General features: G+C 40.5%; 1 protein-coding gene across 4 annotated transcripts in view; it reads left to right on the forward strand.

Moving 5' to 3' along the window:
* The first annotated feature begins 200 nt into the window (after nucleotides 1-200).
* LOC105690049 (dual specificity calcium/calmodulin-dependent 3',5'-cyclic nucleotide phosphodiesterase 1) overlaps nucleotides 201-26,885 on the forward strand; it is a 130,156-nt gene continuing 103,471 nt past the window's right edge. The window contains exons 1-2 of one of the 4 annotated variants that reach the window (XM_048653037.1): nucleotides 201-279; nucleotides 4,048-4,384. In XM_048653037.1, the coding sequence (XP_048508994.1) occupies nucleotides 4,252-4,384 (133 nt within the window). In that variant the 5' untranslated portion in view covers nucleotides 201-279; nucleotides 4,048-4,251. Of the gene's footprint in view, nucleotides 280-4,047; nucleotides 4,385-15,166; nucleotides 15,563-16,428; nucleotides 16,954-26,885 lie in introns of those variants that run through there. The other 3 variants (XM_048653042.1, XM_048653041.1, XM_048653040.1) reach the window with 3 other exon arrangements.

The raw sequence follows: 26,885 nt of genomic DNA on the forward strand, positions 1-26,885 counted from the left end.
CCTACCTGCTCGTATCACTGGCCAATTGGGTGGAGGGAAAAAAGGTGGCGAAGAGAAAAAAAGAGTGGGAGGAACAGGGGGCGTCTAGAGTCGCCTGAAAATCTTTCGTCTCCGTCGGACTCGGAGTTTCGGATGTGTACGTACCTCTCTTATAGATATTTAGTTGGCTCGTAGTCCCGCAGGTACATGCGCGGTGAAATCAGCTGGTCCAGGGTTCGAGCCCCGGTGATATCAAAGGCCTTAGTTCCGAGCGAACCCGCAGCGTTTCCTTACCAAAAGGTACATTGAACACTACTGATTTAATAACTGTAATTATACACGTTAATATTACATGTATGTGTGTTTTCTACAGCATGAGCAGTCTTTGTCTATGTTCCTTAATCCCCAATTACACGTATCTCTCTCTATACATTTTCCTACGTTGTAAACTTATTTTCATTTTTTAGTTTCTATCGTTTTTTGCCATGCGGTAATCTACTCGCTAATGGAAACTGAATTTTAATACATCGACGGAACGCCATGAATTATTTCGTCCCGACCGCGTGGATTTTCATTGAATATGCATGAAGGAATCTGTACACATCGTAGATCGATGGATCGATTGTACATCGCATTCGATTGGCGATTGGAGTAATTTTTGTTTGGAAAAAATTTTCGCAAGAATTTCCGTTACGTGGATGATGTCAATGGTTTTTTGTTTTTCATTTTTTTGTTTTGTTTCGGAAGCATAAGCCACGTCTACAGCTTTCATTTGGACGTTTTCACCGCGAAATGAAATCACGTGGTCTTACTACTTCTCCCCGTCCTCTTGCGCCATGCGATTTTGACAATTTAACAAATGGCAGATCACTTTTTCTTTTTGTAAAATTTCGCAGTATTCGGAAATTAGTTCGTTTGTATGTGCTGTTAATTGAATCATGTTTTTTTTATCTTTCTTAGAGGGATTTCGGTACGATGTGGGTATAAATGTAATTATAGTTTCGAGAAATGTGTTGTAAGATTTTCGTTCGTCGACATCTTTTTTTAGATTTATTGAAATTGAATGAAGACTATTTTTCAAATATTTAAACCACTCCGGAGGAGGAGAGAACAAAGTAGAAAATCAAAATAGAAGGTGGCATATAATTGTCCATCTATTACAGGAATACCCTATACTTCAGGTGGTATATGACCCTCGAACTACGAGTTAGTTAACTGGATAAAATTACACCGGGTTCGTAAACGTTGCCCGCGGTTAAAAATTACTGCAAAATCGATATCCACTCCGTTATTGTTAGTTTCGATGGCAAACTATACGTATACACCTCGTTATATCTGCGAAAAGTTTGCGAGCGAGAACTAGCTAAAATTTTTCACATCCCTTATACGTATACTTCGGGCACCAACTGTTCCAAAGGGTCTCTATAAAAACGTCGGGTTCTCCTTACGATATTCTACTACATACGTCATTATTATAAAGCCTTTTATCCGGTTTATTTCGCCCCTTGTTTTCTTTTGGTTTTGTTTTTGAGTCCCTCGTAGAGAATTACTTTTTGCTACCGTTGAACCGTTTGTCCTTCGCGACTGAGTTACAAAACGAATCGCGCATTTGATCGCGAGTTGAAAATGAAAATATTAAAATCGCTGTTTTTATAATTACTCTCTGTCAAAACATACCTACGCTCGTGTATTTGTAAGAAAATTCTTTTCGCTTACGGGGAAAAATAAAAAAATGGAACGTGCAGCGAGCACAAGAATTCGTTGCAAAGTTTCAGTCAAATTGTTAGAAAAAAAAAAAACAACAGATCGGTGCCGGTGGATAATAAAATAAAGGGGAAAGCAAATATAACGTAGTTCCGTTGTTCGACTACATGGTGTAGTCGCTGCGGTTGCACATGAGATGAACTTTTCACTCGTGTCTACCTGCCTGTAAATAAGTTTGGAGAGCGAGTTGATTTTGATTCTGGGTGGTACGTGTACTTACGTATTTGTACATATGTATGTATTACGTGTAGGTCCGTAATATACATCTATAATACATACCGTTAGCCTCAGTTTCCGTAAGTGGTCGCTAAAGTCACGTCGGCCAACTCCTTGATGCTTGATTCGATTCCATACAACTTTCAATCCCCCCCCTCCGAGTCATACTATACCGCTTTCAACTCCTCTTCCCGCATCCCCTGTCTATACGGGGTTGCCCAGAAATAAAAAAAAAAAAAACAACAAATTTTTCAAACGCTCGAGAAAATTCGTTTACGCACAGAGGGCTGGTTTTCTAAAAGAACTATACAGCTCTCGTTCTCCCCCGTTGAAATTCAGAAAACAAAAAAAAAAATAATTTCTCTGCATAAAAAATAATTGATAACGCCATTTTGTACACAACTTTGAAGTGTGCCTCAAATATCATGAGAAACGTTTTCTTATGGGTCCTTCGGAATATATTTGGTCACGAGTAATTAACAGAGAAAAAAATAAATAAATAAAGAAATAATGGGACACCCCGTGTGCACGGTTCTGTTCATCTTCGAGCTCGTCGGGTGTTGAGAAATGCGAACTGGCCGCTAGATTTTCTGCTAGTGTACCCTCAAAGCTGGGGAGAAGGTGAAAGTTGTCAGTGGGCCGTGTGATAAGGATGTCGACGTCGCTCTTCTTAAATTATTTATCTCTCGAGCTGCCAGCGTTTCGCGAGGGGGAACACCAACCGATGATTAAAATGAGTCTCGATAAGAAACCATTTATTTATTTTTTTTCCATACCATTTGCTTCGTTCACTGTACAATTCTTTACCATCGTTCCACGTATTTATTATTTTCATTTTGTGTATCGTAAATACCGTGTACAATAATTTCTCAAGCCTCGCAAATTTTTACAAACGACAATCGAAAAAGAAAATATGAAGAAGTATGGAATAGAGGGGAAAAAAAAAAAAAAAAAATTCATACCAAACGAATTATAATGATATTCGAGAAGGGGATGAAGGAGTCGGTACGTATGTACAGCGATGCCCGAATAAAGATCAAAGAATTTTTGATTTTTGCAGGGTTATTTTTTTGCTTTTTTTTTTTTTGTTATTTCGTTTTCATATACTTTATACGACGAACAAGCGTATACGATGTTATGAAATACGGGTTTTTTTGTCATGTTTTTTTAATGGATGGAATATTTCCAGTACATCCGGATTTGGAATAAAAAATCATACGACGAGAAAAAACGACAAGGCAGTTTTATGCGAGTTTCATTTTCTCATTCGTTTTTTTTTTCAAACAGTTAATACGCAATTGAATGTGTGCGTATTTTTTTTTTTTTTTTTTTAACGAATAAAATAACTGGTACCTGTATAAAAAATTCCGGTGAACTGCGAGAGTCAATAATTTTCAAAGGTACTTGACATTGTCGTCTCCATTTTACGATGGAAAAATTTTTCGTTCTCTGAAAAACTTGATCGGGGATTAATTGTTTTTATAAGAAAAAAGAAAAAGTTATCCGCTCTGTACTCTTAATGGTGACTTCGAGTCACACAATTATACGCATTTCTCTTGCATTACGTAATCTGTACAGCCTTTACTTGGAATAATCGGCTTTAAAATCTGTTCCTGTTTATCAGAATGGTAATTAAGACACAGAGGGAAGATAGAGTTCAGAAATTAAGCGAAATTATGAGGAAAATTGGCAAAGCTGGTCGGTAATATCTACAGATATACGTTACGATACGTTTGTGTCTGGGAGGCAGCAGCAGGTACGGAGCGCGCGCTGCTCTAATTGTGATCAGCGCAGCTAGTCCTTCGTCTTCCTCTATTCCCTGATTAATCGTTTTATCGGCAAAGAGGCTGCTGACGCTTTCGATGTATCGATTTATTCACTCTCAGGATATTGCCTATGAATTAGGCCGCTTCGCCGATCGAATTATTCAAATTCCCATCATGTACAACGTCTGCCGGCACGTAGGTACTTCCGAAGACATCCGCCCCTTTTTTCAAAATAAAATAAGATAAAAAAAAAAAAAAAAGAAACGCGAAATTTCAACTTCGAATGTACGTTAACACGTCTGTTCTTTTACCAATGTTTCAGGTGATTTTTCTACAGTCTCCTTTCCGCTGTGTTTCGGTCTTGTGAAGTTCGCGGCATTCGGTTTTCCGCATTTGCAGGGATTCGATGTGACTTCGGGCAAGTACGTCGATTTTTATCGATGAATATCCGTCGGCTTTCGATAGTCGTAATTGGCAGCAACTGCTTCGCGCCTCGTTCGTTTTTGTAGTCCGAAGGTTCGGGTTAATGGGAACCGTCGTGTGCTTACCGACAACCACGGCGGAGAGTCTAACTCGACTTTGCACCGGATCGGATTGCTTACCTCAAATACATCAGGCGCGGGGACTGCAGCAGAGAGTCGTCAGATACAAAAACAACGGTGAGTCGACGTCAGCTTAAAGTACCATTCGATTACGGAATAGCCGATTGAAAATTTCGGCGACGTTCGAAGCCACCGTCGAATGCGAAAAAGTTTCTCCGATAGACAAAAAATGTTGTATCCGACGCGTCCCCGATTCCCAGATGACATAGGAAACAACCAGGCGATTTACTCGTGTCGGGGATAACGGAGGTCTTCAATTGACAAGATCGGATCCCCTTTAACGCGGCTCTGTAGGGATTCTCGTTCGAAGAGATGATCCGCATGCTCGTATTATCTTACTTTGTTGTTCTCCACTTAATCGATAATTAATCATTGATTTAATTGATTTGTGATTGAGTGATCAAACGATTGTCAATGGCGTGTCTACTTCGCTTAGAATATACTCCGACTCCGTGATTCTAATTGACTCGTAAGACTCCAATTATTCGAATTCGACTGGAATCGCACCGGTCGATCGAAAGGCTCTTTCAGAATTCCAGAATTTTTTCGAAGCTGGACGAGATATCGATTCCTATCGGTCGATCGAGCTCAACTGTAGACGAAATAGCTTCGAGTATTGTTTTTTCAGTTTTATTTTCTTGCATTATTAAGATAATTAATTCTACTTTAACAATTGAATTGCGCAGCGAGCCATTCTTCGAATTCATTCCTCTCTCCCATTTGTTGGGGTATAATCCTTTCCTCAATTTCCCATTTCCTCGTTCTGCCGTTTCCCTGTTACCTGCAGCTTTCGTTTGAACAAACGCGACCTTCTTTCTCCCTCGTCCTCGTTATATCTGCCCCTACTGTTATTACCGATTTCTGGTTTGTTTAAAATCCACCAGTCGGCTTTTCATCTTCGGCTTTTCATCTTCTCTTTCGCAAAACTCGCAAACGGAAAATATCAAAATTCATTCGAGGTTCGTCAATTTTCACGTCTCATTCGAACGGAGGAGAAATTTCGTTTTCTCGTAGTTTATCGTTAAACAAAAGAAACTTCGTTTCTCTCGGTATAATCGCGGACGACGAGCAACCGCGTGGTGGTATTACAAATGCACTGCGTGGCAAAGGTATAGTATACTAGGTATATATATCATTCGATCAATTCTGCCCCTAGGGTCGAATAAATTCCTCTATCTTTCAACTGCCGCGATGTAGCAATTTGTTTGCATCGCCGGAGGCAAAAAGTAGACGTTATACAGGTATATAACGATAGTATATAGGTGCAGTAGGCGCGGGCAAGATTAAAGGTGCCAAAAATAGATTTGAATAAGAAAGGTAAAAAAAAAAACACAAAAGTTCGAAAGAGAGGCGCTTTTACTTTGCCCTCTCCTCAGCATGATACAGAAATTATCGATCTTTATCTCTATAATCGTATGAGATGTGAAATGTATTTTCGCGAAAAGGTTGACCGACTCGTCGTCATCTCTCTGCTACGTGGTTTAATGGGTATAATACACGTAGGGCACAGCGACGCGCGGACGTACAGACAGTTGACGACGATTGGCTGTAAGAGGTGGTAGTGTATTAGTTATCTTAGGAATAAAAGCATTTTTGTGTTCCGCCATATCGGCTGTAGTACGGTTGCCTCTGGAAAAACTCCGATAGGATGAATTCGAGAAAGACGAAACGCGCGTGCATACATACGTATACACGCTGCCCTGCACGTGTGGCGTCCCGGATGGGGATAAGAAAAGAAATTATTTGCGTGCTTTTACGCGAGACGTCCATATCATCCATTTATTTGTACATCCGCAGACGTACGTCGCATACTTACAGTCGAAGCGAAGAAGCTGCTTCAACGCTGAATTTTTCGCAACCTCAATTTCGTAAGAATGTAAACAATGTATCTGGTGGGAAATTATTTTTTCCTATTACTTTTTACTTGATATAATCAAAAGAAAGTCTCTAAAAAGGTAAATCTACGAAAAACGAAGAGAACCATCCAATTGAAGGAATAAAAATTCTTCGGCGAATTAATTGCGACGATAACGAGGGAGTTGGCTAGTTTCTGGACGTCCGCTATGTTTCAGAGTTAACAACTCGACGGTGAATTACGGGGTTTTGGAATTAGAATTAACGCAAGCGCTGGCGGTTCGCGTATATTCCTATGGGGTGCGAGGGTGGAGAGTACACTCAGGGATCGTCGAGCGCTAGCTGGTATTATAGCGCTCATTTGCTCATGCTTGGTACACTTTATAACATCATCGTACGTAGTCAACGAGTGGTATAAATTAGCCAACTAAAATTAATCGCCCCAGAGGACTGTTCTTTCTTTTTTTGTTCATTTCTTTCGAAAATTTAATCAACCGATCCGTCGCGTCAAATATTTTCGGCGGTGAAGCCCGAATCGATTCCTTTCCACGTTCACGTAAGTATCAATGCTCCGATTTGTTTGAGCGAATCGATGAATTATTTATATTATTCGTTCTGTTTTTTATTTGAATTTTTTTCCTTCTTCCACTTCCTACCCCTTTTCCCCACGGGATTCAATATATCCCAGGGAGCCCATCGTCCCGAGCCCTTGAAGGTCCGGTACTTTGTTTGTCGAGGTACTTCCGAAGCTCATCTCGCTGCAGGGACGGTAGAAAGAAAAAAAGAAAATAAAAATAAAAGGGGGGAACAAATCGTACAGAAAAAAAAAGGGAAAAAACTCTTCGTTCTCAAAAACCTTTTCAATTTTCCGAACCTGCGTACCCGCGTATCCTCGTTGTGTCTCGACTACGGGATCATTGACCTTTAACCTATGTTTATACGCTGGGTCCTTCAACGTCCGTAGGCTTTCAGCATTTATTTGAACACCCGGTGAAGTAAAATCAACCGATGAAAACCTTGGCGTTGTAAAAAGGAGACGCGTCCGAACCCGAAGTTTTTTTTTTTTATTTTCATTTCGTTTTCAAACAATTTTCAAATAATCAAATCGATCGGGGACACACGTCGAGGACGTAAGGACGCGCGACTCAACTTTTTCTCTTCATTTTCACTCCGTTTCCAATCTCGCGAGTCGGGAATCGGAGGAACGTGAAGGCGATGGATAAAGTGGGAACGATTCATCCCGAGATAAGGGATGATGGGGAAGTCGATGCATCGGCACGCGGTGTATATATAGGTAGTTGGGGTTAGGCTGTACAGGTTATACGTAGTTTGCGGTCTCTGAGATAAATTACGTGTGTTCTTATCGAGGATCAAGTTGCGGACCATCGCTCTTGTTCCACGGTAGAAGGGCGGAGGGGTTTGTTGCAGGGTCGTTGCACACGGGGGATCGAATCAGCGGTCGTCTTGAGTGTCGACGTTTTTTTTTTTATTATCCATCGCACGATATCTCCCCTCAACAAATCTCAAAAACATATATATACATGTATATGTAGGTACATACATACGTGTGTGTATGATAAATCGCGCAGATTTGGAATATAACTTGGAAAATCCAGCTCGCTCGTTCATCACCTTAATAAATCGGAGGACGAGACTATAGAAGGGTGTAAACCATACTTTTTCAAACTTTCTTAACTTTTTCAAGGAAACCCCATCGCGGCGGTCAAAATTATAACTTTTTAAAGATGAACGTTGACGAACGAAAGCTTTTGGGTAGGGGGAAAAATTTGCGGGAGTCAATTTTTTAATCACATAATCGAACGTCACGTCGTAAAATATTAAACCTGCCTTTTTGATTTTTTTTTTTTTTTTTTAAATCGCATTTACACATTTATGTACGTATCTGTACCTGCATAAAATTATTCCCACCGATTCAAAGATCGTCCCACTCGTTCGTTCGCTAATTCAACCAAAGAGTAATTAATTTGTATTGGAAATCGATACCGCGTACGTGTGTACAGTATAAAATATCGTATAGGAACATGTTTACTGAATATCCCATTTCCAAATGGATGGTTCGATTATCGTTAAAACGGCTCTTCGGTTCGAATTCGTTCGGTCAGTACAGTTATTATTCCGTTTCGAGGGGAATAATCACCAATTGCTGAAATTAGTTGCAAACTAACTGTGGGTGACTTTTCGATTTTCGGACCATCGGCACCCCCCGGTCTTCAAAGCTACAATTTCTGTCGTTGTTGAATCATTTTGAAAACTAGCCGCAATTCCAAAAGCGAAATTCCGTTGGAATAAAAAAGCCATTATCCTCGAAAACCCAAAAAAATTTTACCCCTGCTTCTTTTGAATAGATTTTCCCAAAAGCATCGGGAGTCTAAAATCTGCGAAGGTAATAAATTTTGTTTTTCTGTCAAAAAATTATTCGTTCAAAATCGCGAGCTTGATATTTTATTCGCGATCAAGTTGTTGGGTATCCAGCTATACTGCGAGTCGGAGTTTTACTCTAGTCTTATTTAATTTTCTTTCATTTTTCTCAGGAATTTTTTCGGGGTTCGGTGTAAATTAGACGAACGTATAGAGACGATGGGCGGTAGAACGTGCACAAGTAAGCCTCGTTTTATTACTCAGGTGTGTTGCAGCGCGGCTTAGCAGCATCGCTTCTATAATACGCTGCTTGCTGCTGCTGCTGCTGCTAGAACCTTGTTGGTAATTAACATTACCAGGTCAAGCACTACTATGTGCACCGAATAAAAAGCGAAAGAAAAAAAAAAAAGGAGAAAAGAAAAAAATCAAAAAAGTTAACTTCACCGGGGGATAAGAGAGGGACGAAATCTATACGTATATTCAAAAAGTTACTCATTACCGAGCAGTCCATGAAACGGATTTGTACCCTTAGAAAATTGCGGACCGCAAACCCATCGAAGCAGAAAGTAAAAAAATTCAAGACTGGAGAAAATCAAGGGATAAGGATCGTCAAATTCATGTTAATTTGCGTGGTTAAAGAATGCGACTCATTTCCGAATCTTTCCACACCACTCATTGAAACGATCATCCGAAAATACCAGTTATCGCGTTTTTTTTTTTCAAATTTCTTTTATTTTTTTTTCGTTTTTTACATTTGTAATGTAGACGTTCGCTAGGCTGCAGGTTGGATTTGGAGAAAGAGGAACAAGCGAAAAAAACAGGAGTAAGGTTTTTGCGAAAATGAAGAAAGAAAAGAAAATGTTTGAAAAGAAGCGATCGAATTGAAGGAAAGGGGCGAGAAGGATCGCCACGAATATCGAGGGTTAGGATTGGGGAGAGAAGAAGGTTTCGGGTATCTATAAGTAGACGGGAGCGATACGGATAGCGAAGTGGAATATGGGGCAGTAGCGGGAAACACCATAAGAATTATTCATTATTCACCTCGGATATTGGAGATTCCTAAAGCTCGATTCCCCGAATACCAAAGGAATCGGTACCTGCGCGTTATATACATATATACCTATGTATATTTTTATTACATTACTGCGATATTACTGAAAATGGTAGATATAGACATATTTACGTACCTTGTACGCTCTACTTTATCCCATTTTTCTTCTTTTTTTTTTTTTTTTTTTCATGCAAATTTTTGTTCGTTTTTTAAACATCGGCAGTGGGTATTACACTTCGGTATCTAATGAGACACGTTATGAGACAAAGCTATATCGGTTTAAGTAATTCAGAGAGAGCTTTTGTTAATCGCCCAAAGTTGGGGAGGGAAACGAAATTTCGGCAGATCTATAATCTTCATTGCGTTATTTAGATAAGAGAAATTTCAAAGCTCGCCTTAAGATTCCCTGCAGAGGATATCGTTATTCGACCGACCTTATCTCCTTTCATATAATACTTTACCCCGCAATCGGATCCACAAAACGTTTGAAGAGAAATCAAAAAAACTGAATGGATATAAAATGATTACATCGATATCTATGATACCTGGATTTATTTCGACCGCTCGCCCTCCCGTGCGTGCGACGATAAATTTTTCGCAATGAAAAAATTTTCGCAATTTCTTTCGCATTTTGAATGATAAAATAGGAGGAAAAAAAAGAGATCACGACTTTTCGGTATTTATTTTGGAACGATAAATTATTTCTCACCCTTGATTCGCGCTGAATATCCGTGTGCTCTACATCCGCTATTGGTGCGATCTGCTTCGTCACCTCATTCATAAAACTAAAAAGTGTGTCAGTGAATTAAGTATCGCAACTGGATTTTGCGCGAAACGTGCGGTATAATACGATATCGACGCCTTCCGATTCGTTGACTAAAAGCTAACATCACACGTTGTTAACTCCGTAGCTGGTTTCCGCAGATAAAACCGAATCTTTTTTGCCCCGCAGTATGTGTAGCTTCTTGTAGTTTCATTCTTCTTATTACCCGGAATTCGACTTGTTCCTATTTTCACACAAACGCCAAAGAATATACGATTGATTTTCCTCTGAGAAAAATTAAACGCGCGCTACAGACTTGACGTTTTTTTGGCTTGGCAATTTTTAGGTCAATAAAAAATCTCATAAAAAATTCATTCAAATACATTTATCGTTGGTAATAATTAAAACTTTGGCTAAAAAAACGTTTACCGAACACATTTTGGAATAACGAATAGATTTTTACACCGAAGGGATTTTCGGCCCATTTCGAAATTAACAGGAGTTAAAGTGGAGGGACTGAACTGATTTTCGAAAAATTCGAAGAATTCTCAAACATGAAGAGTTTTGAGAAAATTGTAAAATCATAGATATATCGACCATTGAAAGTGTCAAGACATGTTTCGAGGTTATGCAAAATGGAGAATTCCGCGAGCATGGTTTCCGATTGTGACGTCGAAAATATTGCATGAAGTTGAAAAAATATTCTAGAAAACGTGACGTGGAATGCCCTACACGCGTACAACACGGTATTACAGATCAGCGTTCATCGGCAAATTCATAGTACCTAAGCGAACATCTGCGTTGTTATTTTCATTTGAACGTCAGTAATTTTAGACTCCCCTCGAGCGGATTGACTTCTTTTTATTTCGTTGCTTTCCTTTCGTTTGTTCAAACAATTTTGGTCGCCCAAAATCCCAGAACGTGCAAATATTTGAGGAGAAGAAACAATCTCCTTTATACCTCCGGGGGTTTATTCCGACCCCTCGAATATTTATACGAAACTTGAAATCTCGTTGGAAACATCTGATACCCGGATACACGAAATAATTACCGGAATCGTACGGGACTTCATTTCCTTTCTTTTTATACTTCACTTTCATTCGGTCATTCGTTCATTGTTTCTTCTCTTTTTTTTTTTTTCTCCTCGTCTCTCGTTCGACGTGCGAGAACCACGCACTCGAGTATTTTCAAATTCTACCGGTTGAATTTAAATTCTGCGAATCCTCTCGAGTCTCGACCTGGACGCGAACTTTTTACCGAGAGAAAATGAACAATGTCCATACACAGGGTGGTACGATAACGTAATTACGTACACGGTAAGGTTGATTAAAGGCCTGATAAAAGTTAGTCAATTTTAATGGCATAATTGCCCCGGCAGGAGCGTCGAAAAGTTCCCTTACAGGCGCCACGTAGGAGCGAGAAAAAGGGTGACGATCGAATCACACCAATCGCGTGTTCGAGGATTATGCGCTGTGTAGTCCGAGTCCGACTCTCGGCCCGACTTTCAATTATTTGAAGATTTTTATCGCGTCTTCTGGTTTGCTAAAATTTTCGATCGGTCATTCCTTCGAGCGGACGTTATTCGCGGCGAAGCGAAAAGGGGCCAAACGGGGGCATCTCGCGGACCCCGTTCAGCCCCTCGGTCGACGTCGCGTCGTTTCGTTCGGATGAACGAAAAGCTCGAGGGGTGGGACGGAGGCGAAAGGGCCGGGCGCTATGAAAGCAACTTTTAATCAAACTCTCGAGTGCGGAATGACTTTCCATCATTTTTCGACGTCTATTTGGAGGCGCGAAAAAAGGTGGATGTGGGATTCGGGATAGGGGAGGGCATGAGAAGATTTTCACCATTCACAAACGAACGTCATTGGGTATATCGTAGAGGTGGGTTTACATCGAGACGACGCGCGAAAAGACGCGAAGCTCTATGTATAACGGAGGACTCTTGAAAGAAGGTGTCAGTAAGAGGCTCTCGTTTCTTTGATAACTACTTATGTAGTATATATATGTATGTATATTATGGATACACACACGTACGCGTGACGTTCACGTGCACCTTGGGACGGAGTGAAAATTTTCAAAGCTTTTGGATCGGCTCGTTTTGCGTTCGATAAGCTCGATAGTCCAACGCGTTCATTGATTTTGAAAAAAAAAAACAAAACAAAAGGAACCGGAAAAAAGTAGCTTCCATTAACTTTCTGAAAATCTGAGAAATCGCTTTTAGTTCCCAAGATATGAGAGTTTGGAGAATGAGCTCGCAGGGACTCGGAAATGGCGAGCGGAAAACGCTTTGTTCAGAAAATAGGCATTTAGATTTCAGTTGGTGGGAATACGAATTGAAATCCCTACTCGTAGATCATTCGCTCCCAAAACGCAACTTTTGCCTAGCCGATTCGGTTCGTTAATAATGAAAACTTTCTCACCTGCGGAGTCGACTTTGAAAATTGTTATAAAATATTACGAAGAGAAAAGCTCGGCGCAAGATCTTTTTTTCTCTTTCCAGTACCCTCGTCGTCGAACTTGATGTAATACTCAACGTTCTCTATTACTTAACAACGCGTAAGTAGCGGAGCTGGTCTGGAGCACTTATGGGTTCGTTATAATTCATTATCAAACTGCCTAAGTAACGTATAGACCAGCCAGCGATTGTGTCTTGAATTGAAATTAGACATTTTCAATTCCCGATTTCCGCATTACTTAAGAACAACATCATCATCATCATCATCATCTTCGCGGACGGAGGTTGAATATCAGAGGGGTATAAATGTAACCGGAAATTTGAAACTCACTTACGTAAGATCGCATAATAATGAGTTTCATTTATGCATGGCTAGGGTGAATCCTTCCTCAAGCATACATATGTGTGTGATTAAAAATTCAACTTTACACGTACGAATCAATTCTCCTTTTCTCAAAGAATGCTTCTTCTCTCTAACCTTTCAAAATCAGAGAACTGACTTCGCGAGAATCTTGTTTTTTGTTTTTTTTTTTTTTTTTTTTAACGAAGCTATTTTGTTATCCTGTACGTGAACTCCCGTGATCGCATCAAACCAGTGAATACATCGGTCCGCATATGGTGGGATGACTAATTAATTTTCATTTGTCCTCTCGTATTTCGGCCAAAAAATTATCAGCATAATAAATTTGTTAATTTCCGTCTGCGAGGCTAATACTCACATCACTTACAAATTTATCGTCAGGCTTATCCTCTTTAATACCTCGACGAAGGTGTTTCGCCAAAATGTCCTATGGGTACATGCGTTTAGACTTGTATATATATACGTATGTATACATATGTATATGTACATATATACATATCTGCAGCGTACGAGTAGGTAGATAACGTACGCGTATGCACGTTACGTACACCGGTCTTACGCATCGTTGACCGGTAAAGCATACGTTGCCTCGTTCACTGGGTATTCGTGTTATTGCACGTGTATGTTCTGCGTCAGACGAAGACAGATAGAGTTGGTGTGTGAGAGAGAGAGGGGGGGAGAGGAGATAAAGAGCAAAAAAAGAGGACGTGTAAGGGTGGGCGTATAATGTAAAGGGTCGAGTATGAGAGTAGCTTAACCCACAAAGCGAAAAATATCATATAAAAAATAAAGAAAAAAAATGCGAGTCATGTATTTCTACCAGGTGGGTAATAAAAATTTACAAAAAAAAAACAAAAAAAAAAAAAAGGAAAAACCTACAAACGAAAAAGAAGTGAAAAAGAATTGGTGACATTATTTTTCATTTATCTGCCTCCCTTGATTTAACAGGGGAATCACTCAATTCAACATTATAGAGAGGGTAATTCAATTTTTCTACCAGATGCGGTAACTTCCTTTTTTCTTTTTTTCGTCTCATTCACTTTCGTAAGTCGAAATTCTAACAAAGCGCTCATTTGTGAAGTTTTTATCTTTTTTTTTTTTTTTTTTTCCGCTAATGTCAATTCTTACAAAATTCTATAGCGTGATAAGCAAACCCCTTTGATATACGCTGAGCTTTGCTCTTGATCATCGTACGGGAGTTGAATCGAAGTGATTTGAGAGAAAAGAAAATAAAAACAAAAAAACAAAATGAAGATAAGATAGAAGAAATTGAAAAGATTTTTCCGACCGCGGCTATTGTGAGATACATATTCTTACGTATATCGTGCGAGATAATATAAAAATCGTTGATCTTCTCGCCGGATAAACTCACGTAACCTATTTACTATTTTTCTAACCACGGTGATTTTTCAACCTCTCGTTTTATTGGCGATGAAGTAAAAATATATTCATCCTTTTGTTTTTTGTTTTGTTTTTTTTTTTTGTTTTTATCATTTCGGTTTTGTGGCGCAGTAATGAAATCTCCAGTTCCATCAGCGCTCTTGAATAAAAAAGAAGAAAAAAAACTGGGCAGACCGAAACCGCTTCATGAATAAAAAAAAAAAAAAAAAAAAAAAAAAAATAAACAACGAACCGTTCTAGAATTCAGAAGCAATCTTTTTTTTCACGTGCAGCACAATTTTATGTGCAATTGGATCGCGGGAGGATTCAGATTCTTCGAAGTTTCGTGAGAAATAACTTCGATAACAATTTGACACAATGAAAAAGTGTGACGAATACGAAGAACAACGTGCAATGGGATCGTTTGAATTTCGGTAGTAATGAAGATAACAAAAAAAAAGAAACCACTAAAACGCACAAAATTCCATCGCGATTCACTCGGCGTTACATTACACAATATGTATTAATGTATTAGGTATACATATACCTGCGACGGCGCACGCTGACAATTCTTTAGCCAGGGATCAGTTGGTTCCGCGTTCCCGCCGTCAGTTCGTCGACGTAACCCGAGGGAACACCACGTCTCTAACGTCGCAACTTATCGATATCGCGTGCATAGATAAAACAAAAAAAAAAAAAAAAGAAACAGAAGAGAAATACAGAAAGATAAAAAATAAAATTCAGAACAAATATATAGCCCCGACATTCGATTCATTTATTTATTCGTTTATTTATGTTTTCTCAGTTTTGAACGAGTCGAAAATAAAAAGCGATCGAAAAAATAATATCGATATCAGAGAACGACGATATATTGTGCTTTTCCATACCTATACGCAGATAATTGTCATAATATTTCAGATATTTATCCGTATCTCTAAAAAATGGTATATATGTAAAACAATGACACAGTGAACATCACATATTAGATGCTCGTGCGTTTGATCCTATTTATTTGATGAATTTTTTGAATATTCCACATATTGTTACAATCATGTCTATCGCTCGATTTGCTTGTAGTTAATTTTTTATCTGTTTCATTATCTTTATCATCATTATTATTTTCATCATTACTATCATCATTGCTCTTACTTTTATTATTTTCTATAAGGGAGATACCAAATCAGTCTAAATTTATTGGGCACCATGTGCAATTAGAAAAACTGACATTCATTTCGAACGTTGATCCCAGCTCAACTAACAATAAGTAGGTGCCTTTTTATGGTTAGAATTTTCGAATTCAAGGAAGCGAAGAGAGAATTAATCGAACGCGATAGATATTCTATGTTATTCATTAAAAGTGGTTTTTATTATTGATATAAATACCGAGCTTTTTGAATCGCTTTATGTCGGATGCCAATCCCGTGGATTTTTCTATTATATCGTTTATTGAGGTTTTATGGGTAGTAAAGTTGAGCTGAAAAGTGAAGAGGTGAAGCTTTTGTGCTTTTATCTTACTCGTGGGGCACTTCCTGCTCTTTCTTTTTTTTTTTTTTTTCTCTTTCCTTTTTTTTCCCGGAAAGTTTTCAAACGGAAAAAGCTGAGCCGAGAGCTTTTCCCGGTATAACTCCTCGGTTGTCTCTAAGAGTGTGCGGGATTTTTCTATAATTTAAAATATACGAACGGAAATCCATGGGATTTTCTCCCTACCTATAGTATTAATGCACCTCTGATCTGCCCCCGCGCCAATTATGAAAGCATGCGATTCGCCGAACACCACTTCAGATTTGCATGGAAATGTTTTTAAATCCAGTCAAAAATTTTCATCCCACTTATCTTTCTTTTTCTTCCTTCTATAAAGATGGTATAGGAGAACCGGTGTGATCACCGCACATGCATTGTACATGTGTGCGCGGCGCTTTTTGGATGGAAGGAAAAAAAAAAAAAACAATCGAGAATCTGTAATTCTCTTTTTTGTGTCGCTCTTTTGTTCGTTCCTTGCCCCGACGGTCGTAACCTGATTTCAGATAATCGATTCGTCACAATTCATCGCAATAATCATCATCCCCTAGCGATCTGCAGTAATTGAAAAAGAAATAAGATAAAATTCTAAAAAAATAACCTTTCGAGCCCCTAACTCTGTGAGACGAGCTTCATTTCTCAACGACTCCTCCGAATGACCAGCGTCGTTTCAGGGGTGAAAAAAAGTTTGAAAAATGCAAATTAAAAAGTGACGCATAAAGATTCGTGACGGGTTGCTGCTGCTGGCCCATTCTGAAAAGCTGAAAAAGGTGCTAAGGAAAAGAAAAAAGGTCGAAGCGGAAGCCGACTCCTTCGAATCACGCGGGAGTTACGCCAGATATGGAAGAATTTCGGCATGCTCGAGGTAAGAAGTATACAGAAGAAAATGAAAATATTATCAAACAAACCAATCGACACGTTCAAAATTTATTGCTAATTTTTCAGTCGCTCGCGTATCGATGAAATCATTTAAACGGTGGAAATGAATGTTTTTTCTCATTTTACTCACTAGACTTGAAAATCCCGTTGTAAGTCGGGTTTTGTCGTCCCGCAGAGCGTTGCTAAATTGTCGAAATAATGCTGCCAACTTTTTCCTTGTATTACAGATAGCTATAAAAGGCGTTGTGAATTGACTCGAAAAATAACGTATCTAGAAATAAATCAGGTCATCGAAACATCGGTATTATATACGTACATTTCTAGTTGTGTATTATATACTTTTGTATAACACATAGACGACCCACTTCTGGGGGAGATATAAAAAAAAAAATAAAATTCAATTTCTGTATTTTGTTAGCTGAGGCGGTGCCAGAACCGAGTTGAGAATGTCGCGGTGGCTTTGCTCTTTAGAATCTTTCAACCGCCGCGATATTGCGCTAAATTTGACGAACAATTCTCGCGATCGTTCTATAGGCACTACGCGCAATGGTACGCCGTCTAGACAGAAATTGGATAAAATTTTTTTTCAAAACCTCTGCAATCTCTTCTCAGCAGAACCACCGAATTTTGGGCCCGGCTCCGAAAACAATCGTCAGTTAATTCCGGCCCACGCGTCGCCATTTTGTTTTCACGTTCTCTCTACTTCGCCGATCGAGACGAGAATTTCTAAAAAATCAAAAACCAAAAAATAAAAAAAAATATCGTCGAGTATATAAAACAGACGCCTCGTGATTCTGGGGAGATCGAAAATTTCAATCGATTCGGCAAACTGCGAATGAGAAAAGAAAAGAAAAAAAAAAAAGAAATGGAAACGTGCGGAATTATTTGCGAAAATATTGGCATAATACTTAGGCCTCGATACGTAGTTGCAGCGCAAGACTTCCTCACCGATTTACGCGAGGGTTGGTTACGTAACGGCGCATGATGATGCGCGTCTCTCGACATCATATTAGTTTTGCATGTATTACACATTTATGTAATATCCGTGCAGGCAGACCAATGGAACGATACTCAACTCTGAGAGTTTCGAGTCAGCATAAAGCACGGCTCATAAGCGAAAGCATGAAGCGAAATGAGAGAGAGTTGAATATTCTTTATTGAAAAAGTTATACACATTTCAATAATATACACGTGTACACACACTTATTGTCGGGTGGGGTACACTCGTGAATACACTCGGCATTCGACGTAGGTACGTAACATTCATATACCCTTAATAATTTATACGGAATTATATGTAAAACGGGGAACTGCGTCGACTACGCGATAAACTGGAACCCTGATTGTGTTCGCGTACGAAAACCAAACCGTCATTCACGCGACGCGCGTATAATTGGTACCTGAATAAACGAAGCAGATCAAGAATGTGAAAGAGATGCAGGGGGAGGGGGGGGGAGGGGGGGGGGATGTGTAGAGCGGAAATAATCGGAGAGAGAGGCGATAACGTTTCGTACGAATTATGCGGGGTTTCGTTATCCGAAAATGAAATTTCGCAATGGTTGGTACAGATCGGTAAATTTACCAGGTTTATCGAATTATGAAAATCCTCCGAGGATCCAAATCTCAACGGAACCGAGCTCGGCTCTTGGAAATGTAGAGGGCGGCAAAGCCGATGTCGAAGATATGTAAGATGAGCGGGGATGTTCCGAGGTGGTGTTTCTTATTCTTCCTTTCGCTCCTTCTCGCTATTCTCTTTATTTCTCCTCCGACCGTGTGGCGAGGCTTACGGATTTTCAGGAAAATGTTATGTACATACTTACCCACCCGTATACATATACCTACGGCCAGCCAGCTATATAACCTTTGCCAAAGCGGCTTTGTATGTATATATTTCAAAGGCGATGATGAGTACGAACGTGCAGTAAGTGCGACGAGTGGAAAATAGGCCCCAAGGTGTATCGCGGGGCCGAAGTGTAACGGCGAATCACCGGCGAGGAATCACACCGGCAGCCTCCGTGTCGATGAACCGAAAAATCCCACTGCGAAGATGCGCGATAACTTCAACTCTTCGATCGAAACGAACGACGAGATCGATTGATTCGGCCGATAACGATCGCGGGACCGGTATGCGGTACGGAACATCTCGAGATATTTGGTTCGACTCTATTTCGATTTTTCTTTGAAGAAAAACTTGTAGTGCATCGCGCGGCGTGCGTCACGTCGTCAGATATTGTTTTCCGAAAGTATATCCGACAATCGAACTTTTCCTAACGTGTTTCGGCTCGCGGGCGCGGGTGCAGCTGTACGACGTTCGGAGGCGCGGATCAGTATCGGTAAACGATAATCTGAGCAATCTGTCTATTGGGGCGCGACACATTTACTCTACAGTGATACGCTCCGATATCGGCGTGGCTCCCGATCCAAAGCTTCTTTCTTCTTAGTTTTTTTTTCTCGTCTCCTTTCTCCTTTCTCCTTTCTCCGCCCTCCACCCTCTCGATCATCTTCTCCGCTTCCTCTCTGCTTCTTCCCTGATCTATTTTATCTTTTACACCTCACCTCTTCTCTCCACTACCCTCCCATCCGACACCACCTGCAAAAGTTCGCCGGCTGACCACTGGCCATCGTCAAAGTGACCTGAAAACCCTACCCGAGAGGCCGGCAACCAGATTAATATACCTTCTTGTCTCTGGCTAGTATATCGTACGTATCATAGATACAGCTATACCTATGTGTTCCGGAACCTTCGTTACACATACATATTTTTAACGAAGTTATATTATTATCATGTTTAAGCGAGAAGCTTCTGTATTCACTTTTTTTGAATCGACGGTTCCTTTTTCGAGCGTTCCGTACATGTGCCGTTGGTCAAAAGGGTCAACGCGCATCGCGGCGACTCGAATCCGTCCGCTTCTTGGAGCGAAATGCTCCAGAGAAAACAGTCGACGAGTCGAATGACGGTAATTTCGCCTGCAGGCAGGTGAAAGGATATACGATGTATTTTATACGTCCATTACCCTACGCCTGCAGCCCCGTATACGTCCTACCTGTACGATCGTGTTTCTTTGAACGAATTAGTCGCCCGTAGCACTGCATAAGAGGAGGCGGCTAGTTCTCTCTCTGATTTTCATTCTCTGTTCAGTCCCTTTGTACCTTCACCCTCGAATATCCCTGAGGATTCTCCGGCGGTGCAGAACCGTGACGGGAAACTCGATGGGCGAAGATAAACTGCCCCTTTTCACGTTTTCACCTTCCCTTTCGCGGTATCGAACCCGTTATCATACTGCACATACTTTGGATCTATATATCTGTATACGGGGCGTAACGATCATCTGGAAAACCGAAAATTTCAAAGAAATGAATCAATCGATCGCACCCCGATTTTTGAGAGAAAATACTTTTTTCGAGTACAAAGTACACGTACATCACCCCCTCGTTTCATCCCCAGATTTTCCGATCGCCTACCCGCTGGGTATATACGGACATCCCGCCGAGTCGATAATTAGATATATCGTCGGGTAAAAAGACGGACATTGAGAAAACGCGATTCCGCAATCTTCGTGAAATAATAATCATAAATTTCATCGAATTATATATATATATATAGGGTCGGTTAGATCGGTCGGCATACATCCCGTCTTGCGTGGTGATTATATCCCGGGTAATGAAAAAATAATTGCCCGCCGAGCGACGGATGAAAATATCCTCGGAGCGCGGCGGGGTGAAATAAAAAATTTCAATTTCGCATTTCCGACCAACGATCGGATCCCCGTTAGATTTCCCACGCTACATTTCACCACCCGGTGGCTTTCGCAGTCGCTGTCGATTCGGACGCGTAATGGGGGGCGCTACTGCGTAACGCTGCTGTTTGTACACCGCTTACATAACGGCGAGAGACGCCCGCGCTAACGATAACGATAAACGCGCATAATTATACATATAGCGACAATTGTCTAACGCCCGGCGATATTCGCCGCAGCTTAAACAGCTGATGCGGAAGTGTATCACCCAAGTAAACATATATATATATCATATCGGTCGGGCGAATACGGGGGAAGGGAGGAGGGGGGGTGATACCGGGGTGGAGCTTTGAATTACAGACCGGAGGATATAACCGCGCGACGTCGTCAAGTTCTGCATAAATCACCATAAACTCATCAAATTCAGCCCGGCATCAGCTCGTAATTACGGTTTCCACTCAAACCGCCGATTATACATATTAGTTGTGCCGTACGTATACGCGTGCCCGAAATTCGGTATAATATACCTTGTATATGTACAGGGCGAATTCTCTTCGGTGCTCGACAGAGGCGTAGTCGTTCGGCAAATTGATCGGGCACCGCCCACTCTCGATACGATTCGTTATTACGTCGATCGTGAATCCCCGCGTCTCTGCTTTGAATATAGTTTTTTTTACATCCACCTACATGGCTCTGATAAACGTGGCACGAACTCGTTCGATGCAAGCCCCTGAATTTACTCATTATTTTTTTTTTTTTTAAACTTCATATTTTCTACTAACAAAAAACAGCAAAATTTTCCGATAAGAAGAAATGCCACGAAAGGAGGTTGACTCGGAAGAAGAAGTTTCCGAGTCGAGATGCAGATATCTTCGCTATAGATCAATTATTCGTTAGGGTTATCCCTATGAGATTTCGCGTTCGGTTGAATCGTTCGACGTATACCGAAGCGAAAGTAATCTCGAACGGATGAAAGATCATTTCGATAATCCGGAGTGTACAAGTGTTCCCGATGAAATCCTCACCCCCCCGCGTACCGGTAGGTGCGTATCCCGCGAACTGAAAAGAGGTGAGCGTTTTTTTTCTCCCCACTTTTGGTAAATTTACAATTTTCATCGGCACGATCCGACGACATTTGACGTCGGGATTAACTCCTTTTGGTCGGACGACTGGACAGCTGTCGAAGCGAAAAACAATTTCAATTCGGTTATAAAAGTTTGACGGTAATGGCGGACGCGGTTGATGCGAGTTTATTCAATCGGATTAGCATAGAAATTTGCGGTCGAATATTCGGAGGTCACCGCGGCCGCTGTGCATGATCGTATGGATCTCATTCGGCTAAACTCAAGTGCTATAAATATGCAAAATCTCGGAGCGCTTGATTTCCACTGTAAGGGCTCCGAAAATTTTCTAACAAACTACCCGGGTACACCGCCTCTTGCGGCTTCGAGAAATATGGGTCCTGTATACATATACCTATATATATACGTTGGGTAAATATATGCGTTTCTAAAAACAAAGAGAAAAGTTTACACAAACCGGAATAAATTTATCAAACTTGAATTTCATACCGTAAATAACGACGCTACGCGCCGGATAACCTCGTCGTCTTCATCGCACTGTACCCACTGCAGTCGTGATATTTCGAGCGCTTCCCGGATGAAAATCGTTAAAAATCGTGAATCGTTGTACATTTTTAAGCAAAGAAAGAGGAAATGCGTTACAATGGAAATAGAAGAAAAAAAAAGAAAGGAATCATCTGATCGCGTCGTCGTCGCGTTCGCGTTATCCAAAGATCGCGGAGATTCCGTTCTGGTTTAACGCGCGCGGTGGTAATCCGATGTAAGAAAGGCACTTAAAGTCCGGGCGGGGACGCGATCGCGGCGAAAAATAGGGCGTCTTGATGCGACGACGGGGTGGGCGAGGGCAAAAAAACTTCTGGAAAGTTATCGAAGATCTCAATGCCGGTGAGATGAAACACCGCGAAACTGCGCGCGACGCGTGAAGATTATTCTTCGGCGGTCGCATTGGGGTAGATTTTCGGGATTGTGTTTTAAATTTGGAGAGCGTAGGTATTTAGCTGAAAGAATTGCGATCGCGGTGCCATTTTGGATTTCTCATTCGTTTCGTACGATGCGCCATCATCCCCCCTGCATTATTCATCCGATCGTCTACACAGCCGACAAATCTGCGGGGAGAAGTGAAAGTGATGCGCGATAAGAATAACAAAACGATGAATTTGCGGAACACGGGGTCCGTCGCATTTTCACTCGGTTTTCAACCGATGCGCGTCGTCTATTCAAGGTATCTGGAGTGAAAGGTGGAAAGAAGAAACTTGGCTCATTCATAACCGCCTTCCTCCTCGTCGTCGTCGACCTCCTCGTCACTCGATATAAATGGAAACTTGAGCTGCGCCACTGTCGCCCGATGTTCCGTGAAACGGGTGGATCAAAGTCGTTGTCATTTTCCCACCTTGTGATATCCGTATAGGTGGCTAAGTATTCAGAAGCGTGAATCTCACGAATTCAAGCGCTTTGAAAAAAAAATAAAACAAAAATCAAAACGACTTAGAAGATGGGTGAAAAATTGCACAACGGATTCACGTAAAAACTCCATTTGTCTCAAGTTTTAAAAGTGCAAAAATTTTTGTAGAGAAAAAAGATTGGAATACAGCTATTGTAACGAACGAGCCAAAAAAAACTATAGAAACAATCATCTAGTTCGTTATATTTTCCCTATATTTCAAGGCCGGAAATTCCAGGAGAGTTTCGTTTTCAATCACCGTTGTAGCGTACGCAGTTTATACACGTAGGCTGCATCCCGACTTGCTTACTTCACCCCTTTTTTCTCACCGCCCCCCCCCCCCCTGTCCCTCTTCGATAAATCGAGCAAATTTCTGCTCGCCCGTTTTAAATTGAAACGATAATTTTCACTCGCCGTCGACTCCCACTCGAGTCCTACTACTACAGTTCGCGCGAGCTGTAATATATATATAATAGGGAGACGACTCGCGACGGTATACAGATGTAAGTATATACCTCGTAGTAGGTACGTACCTGTAAGAAATACGTCTAGCGAAGTGGAAAATCGAGGACCTTATAGACTCGGGCGATGTATAAAGTCGAATTATTATGTTTATATACATAAATAGAAATTCTGTGTATGAAAAATGGTGTGAAAATTGAATGGAAATCGAAAGATATGTATTCTCTATTTTATCGGTTTCTGACCAACAGCAGCGGGAAAATGCTCACGCTTTTCTTTCTTTCGTCAACGCGAGAAGCGATAATTATTTGAAATTACGCTCGTGTACAAATTAAGTTTGCGACCGAAAGAATTCCGTTAAACTTTTCGATTGAGAGGTAAGATAGAGAAAACATTTTTTTTCATGTACCTAAAGACGAAAACTTTCGTCCAACTTTTTGCCCCGTGGTCGACGGGGAATGAAAATCTGATCGAACAATGGTAATGGTAACAGCAAAATTAAGCAAGCTTTCCTTTTCTTTTTACATCAGGTGTCCGCCGGCTGTGCGGTAAGTTAAAATTTTTTCGTATCCGCAGTTTTTTTGCACCGAATTTTTTCGAGCCCAGTCGGCAATTTTATGTAATTCGGTTCGGCGACATGCACGGTGGGACGGAGGGGCGTGAAGAAAAAAAGAAATTTGAAAAATTGAAAGAAAAAAACCTTTTTTTGCAGGGGATGAGAAAAGAGATCGGTTTATTTCGGAGGATTTATCGTCCACGCCTGGAGGATTTGCGAACTCATCGTGTCTACAGAGAAACTGCAGTATAAGCTTTTGCGGGAAAGGAGGGGGGGGGGGGGGGGGGGTGACACACATGTACATCACATACACATAAACATGGGGCATATTTATGCCGAATCATGCCGGTGATTTGACTATTCAAAAATACAAAGAAGAAAAAAGAAAAGTTTCTCGTTCATAATAATTACTGACCCTAAAAATCAAAGTCTGGTATTCAGAGAGAACGTAATTGTTCTTGGTGGGTAAATTTTTTTTACGAATTTCACGAGAGAAAAAAAATTAAGATCTCAAGTCCGGAATGAGATTTCCCGTACCGGAGAATTCTGAATCAGAAAAAGAAACCGAAACGTTCGTATTGATTGGTGAAGAAATTAGAGGGAAGATTATTTGTGTTGAAATATTTTTTCAATACGGGGCTGGTCGGTCCGATTTACGGGATATTAAAGATTTAATAAATCCCGAGGGATTCTCGAGCCTGTTCTGTAGCGAAAGTTGTCGAGAATTGTCGGGGGAAAAAATAAAAGTATAAAATGAAGAAAAAATTCAAATCACGAAATCGTTTACGCACTTCCTTCGCTGAGTTATTTTATTAGTTGTATAAATACTTGCGAGGTATTCCGGGAAAATAAACGGATACTTATGTCATCGAGTTGCCTTGCAATTGCGCAACGGAAGGAAATGAAAAATGCAAATAAGTAGAAAGAAATCGAAAATAAAGTATAGGGGCTCCACATGATCAGCCCTACCTTCTACTCATCGCGAAATGGAATGTTATTGGTCAGTTTTCGACGAAGTCGTCGACGTACTCGATGTAAGGACAATTGAACGTATGTGCATTCCGCAGGTACGGTATAAGTGATAACTCCGTCGGGTAGCTAGTTAGGTATTGAAGTAGACCGAAGACAGACGTTCGTGCGAAAGTTTAAGCCACTTAGAGCTCGAGCTGGTCGGCTTCGGCGTCATATATTATTATTATTGGATTATCTACAATCCGAATACCGCACAGTTTCCAAGGGTTTGCTTGGCTGCATAACGTTTTATTATATTCACATATTTTCAATGTTATGCGAAAGCAGTTTTCCTTCGGACGGCATCGGAGGTTTGCCATTTTCGAGTTCGGCGGTGGAAAAAATTTTTTTTCCTTTTTTTTTTTTCTGTTCACGAACAACAAAAAGACGATCAAATCTCGAAATTGCCACGTGTCTTTACAATATACGATCACCTACACCTACACCGTAAGCAAAAACCGCGGGAAAAAGAAAAAGAAAAAAAATGTTACACGGTTCCTACGGGACTTTATTTTCTTGCCCGGCTAACAAGTGGCGATGTCAAACTTTTTCGCCGTACATACGAACTACACGCACACGCGTGTACACTCGCTTATATGTACGCGTATAGCTGTATATATGGCGGCGACAAGCGGTAGCAATTTGGGCAACTCGTTTTCGCGTGTATTATACCTCTAATATATATAGAATAGAAAAAATTTGTCGCTGCAGCAGCTTAAGTCGGTTCACAAACTTGCCAACTTTTCGCAACTAGATACTTTTTTTTTTTTTTTTATTTCATTTTATTCTCTTTTTGTTTCATTTCCGAGTCGGCAGGATCGAAAGTTAAATTTTGAGGCAAAAACAAAATAAATCAAAAAAACTTTTTTCTTATCCACATTATATAGTTCGTCTGCGTGTCTTCGTATACCTTTATGAATCTTGAAAAACGAAAATGTTGGCTTTTCTTTTTCTTCTTTGCTCATTTTCTCATCATCCAACGATTTAAGGAGTAACGCTGTATATCAAATTTTAATAACGACTTCAAATAATTTTCTGCACGATTGTAATAGTTGTTCAGGACAATCCACGTGGCGATGGAGTAGTTGTTTGATAACGGAACGTCAGATTTTTCCCGTTACGTTCCCCCCCCCCCCCCCCCCCCCCCTATCTTTGTTTAATGAAACTATAATACGGCTGCTATACTTCGTACCTCAGAAATTTCTCACGATCCGGTCATTACTTTGATTGCGTTTTCCAGCGCGGAGGAAGCTCCGATGCAATCGGCCTTAATGTCTCGGCTAACCAAACAGATATACCCATGAGAATGATGAAGAAAGAAAAAAAATAAAATAAAATAAAGATAAGAACGGGGCTCAAGATACACCCTTTCGTACTCTCCGAAAATTGAAATACAGATGGTTCGTACGTTTATACCTTTTTGAAGTCGAATATAAAAAGAGCACATGCGATTTATTTTTCAACTTTTGGTTTAACGATAAGTGGCCACTTTTGTATTCCCTCGGAATTTTATTTATTTTTTTTATTTTTTTATTTCTATATAAAAGTAAACTGCTGGAATCGATTACGTCAGCATTATGCCAAGTGTCAATATAACCCCCTCGACGAGAGTGAACGGCGCGCGTTTCT

Source organism: Athalia rosae, chromosome 3 (assembly GCF_917208135.1).
Source record: "Athalia rosae chromosome 3, iyAthRosa1.1, whole genome shotgun sequence".
NCBI lineage: Eukaryota > Metazoa > Arthropoda > Insecta > Hymenoptera > Athaliidae > Athalia > Athalia rosae.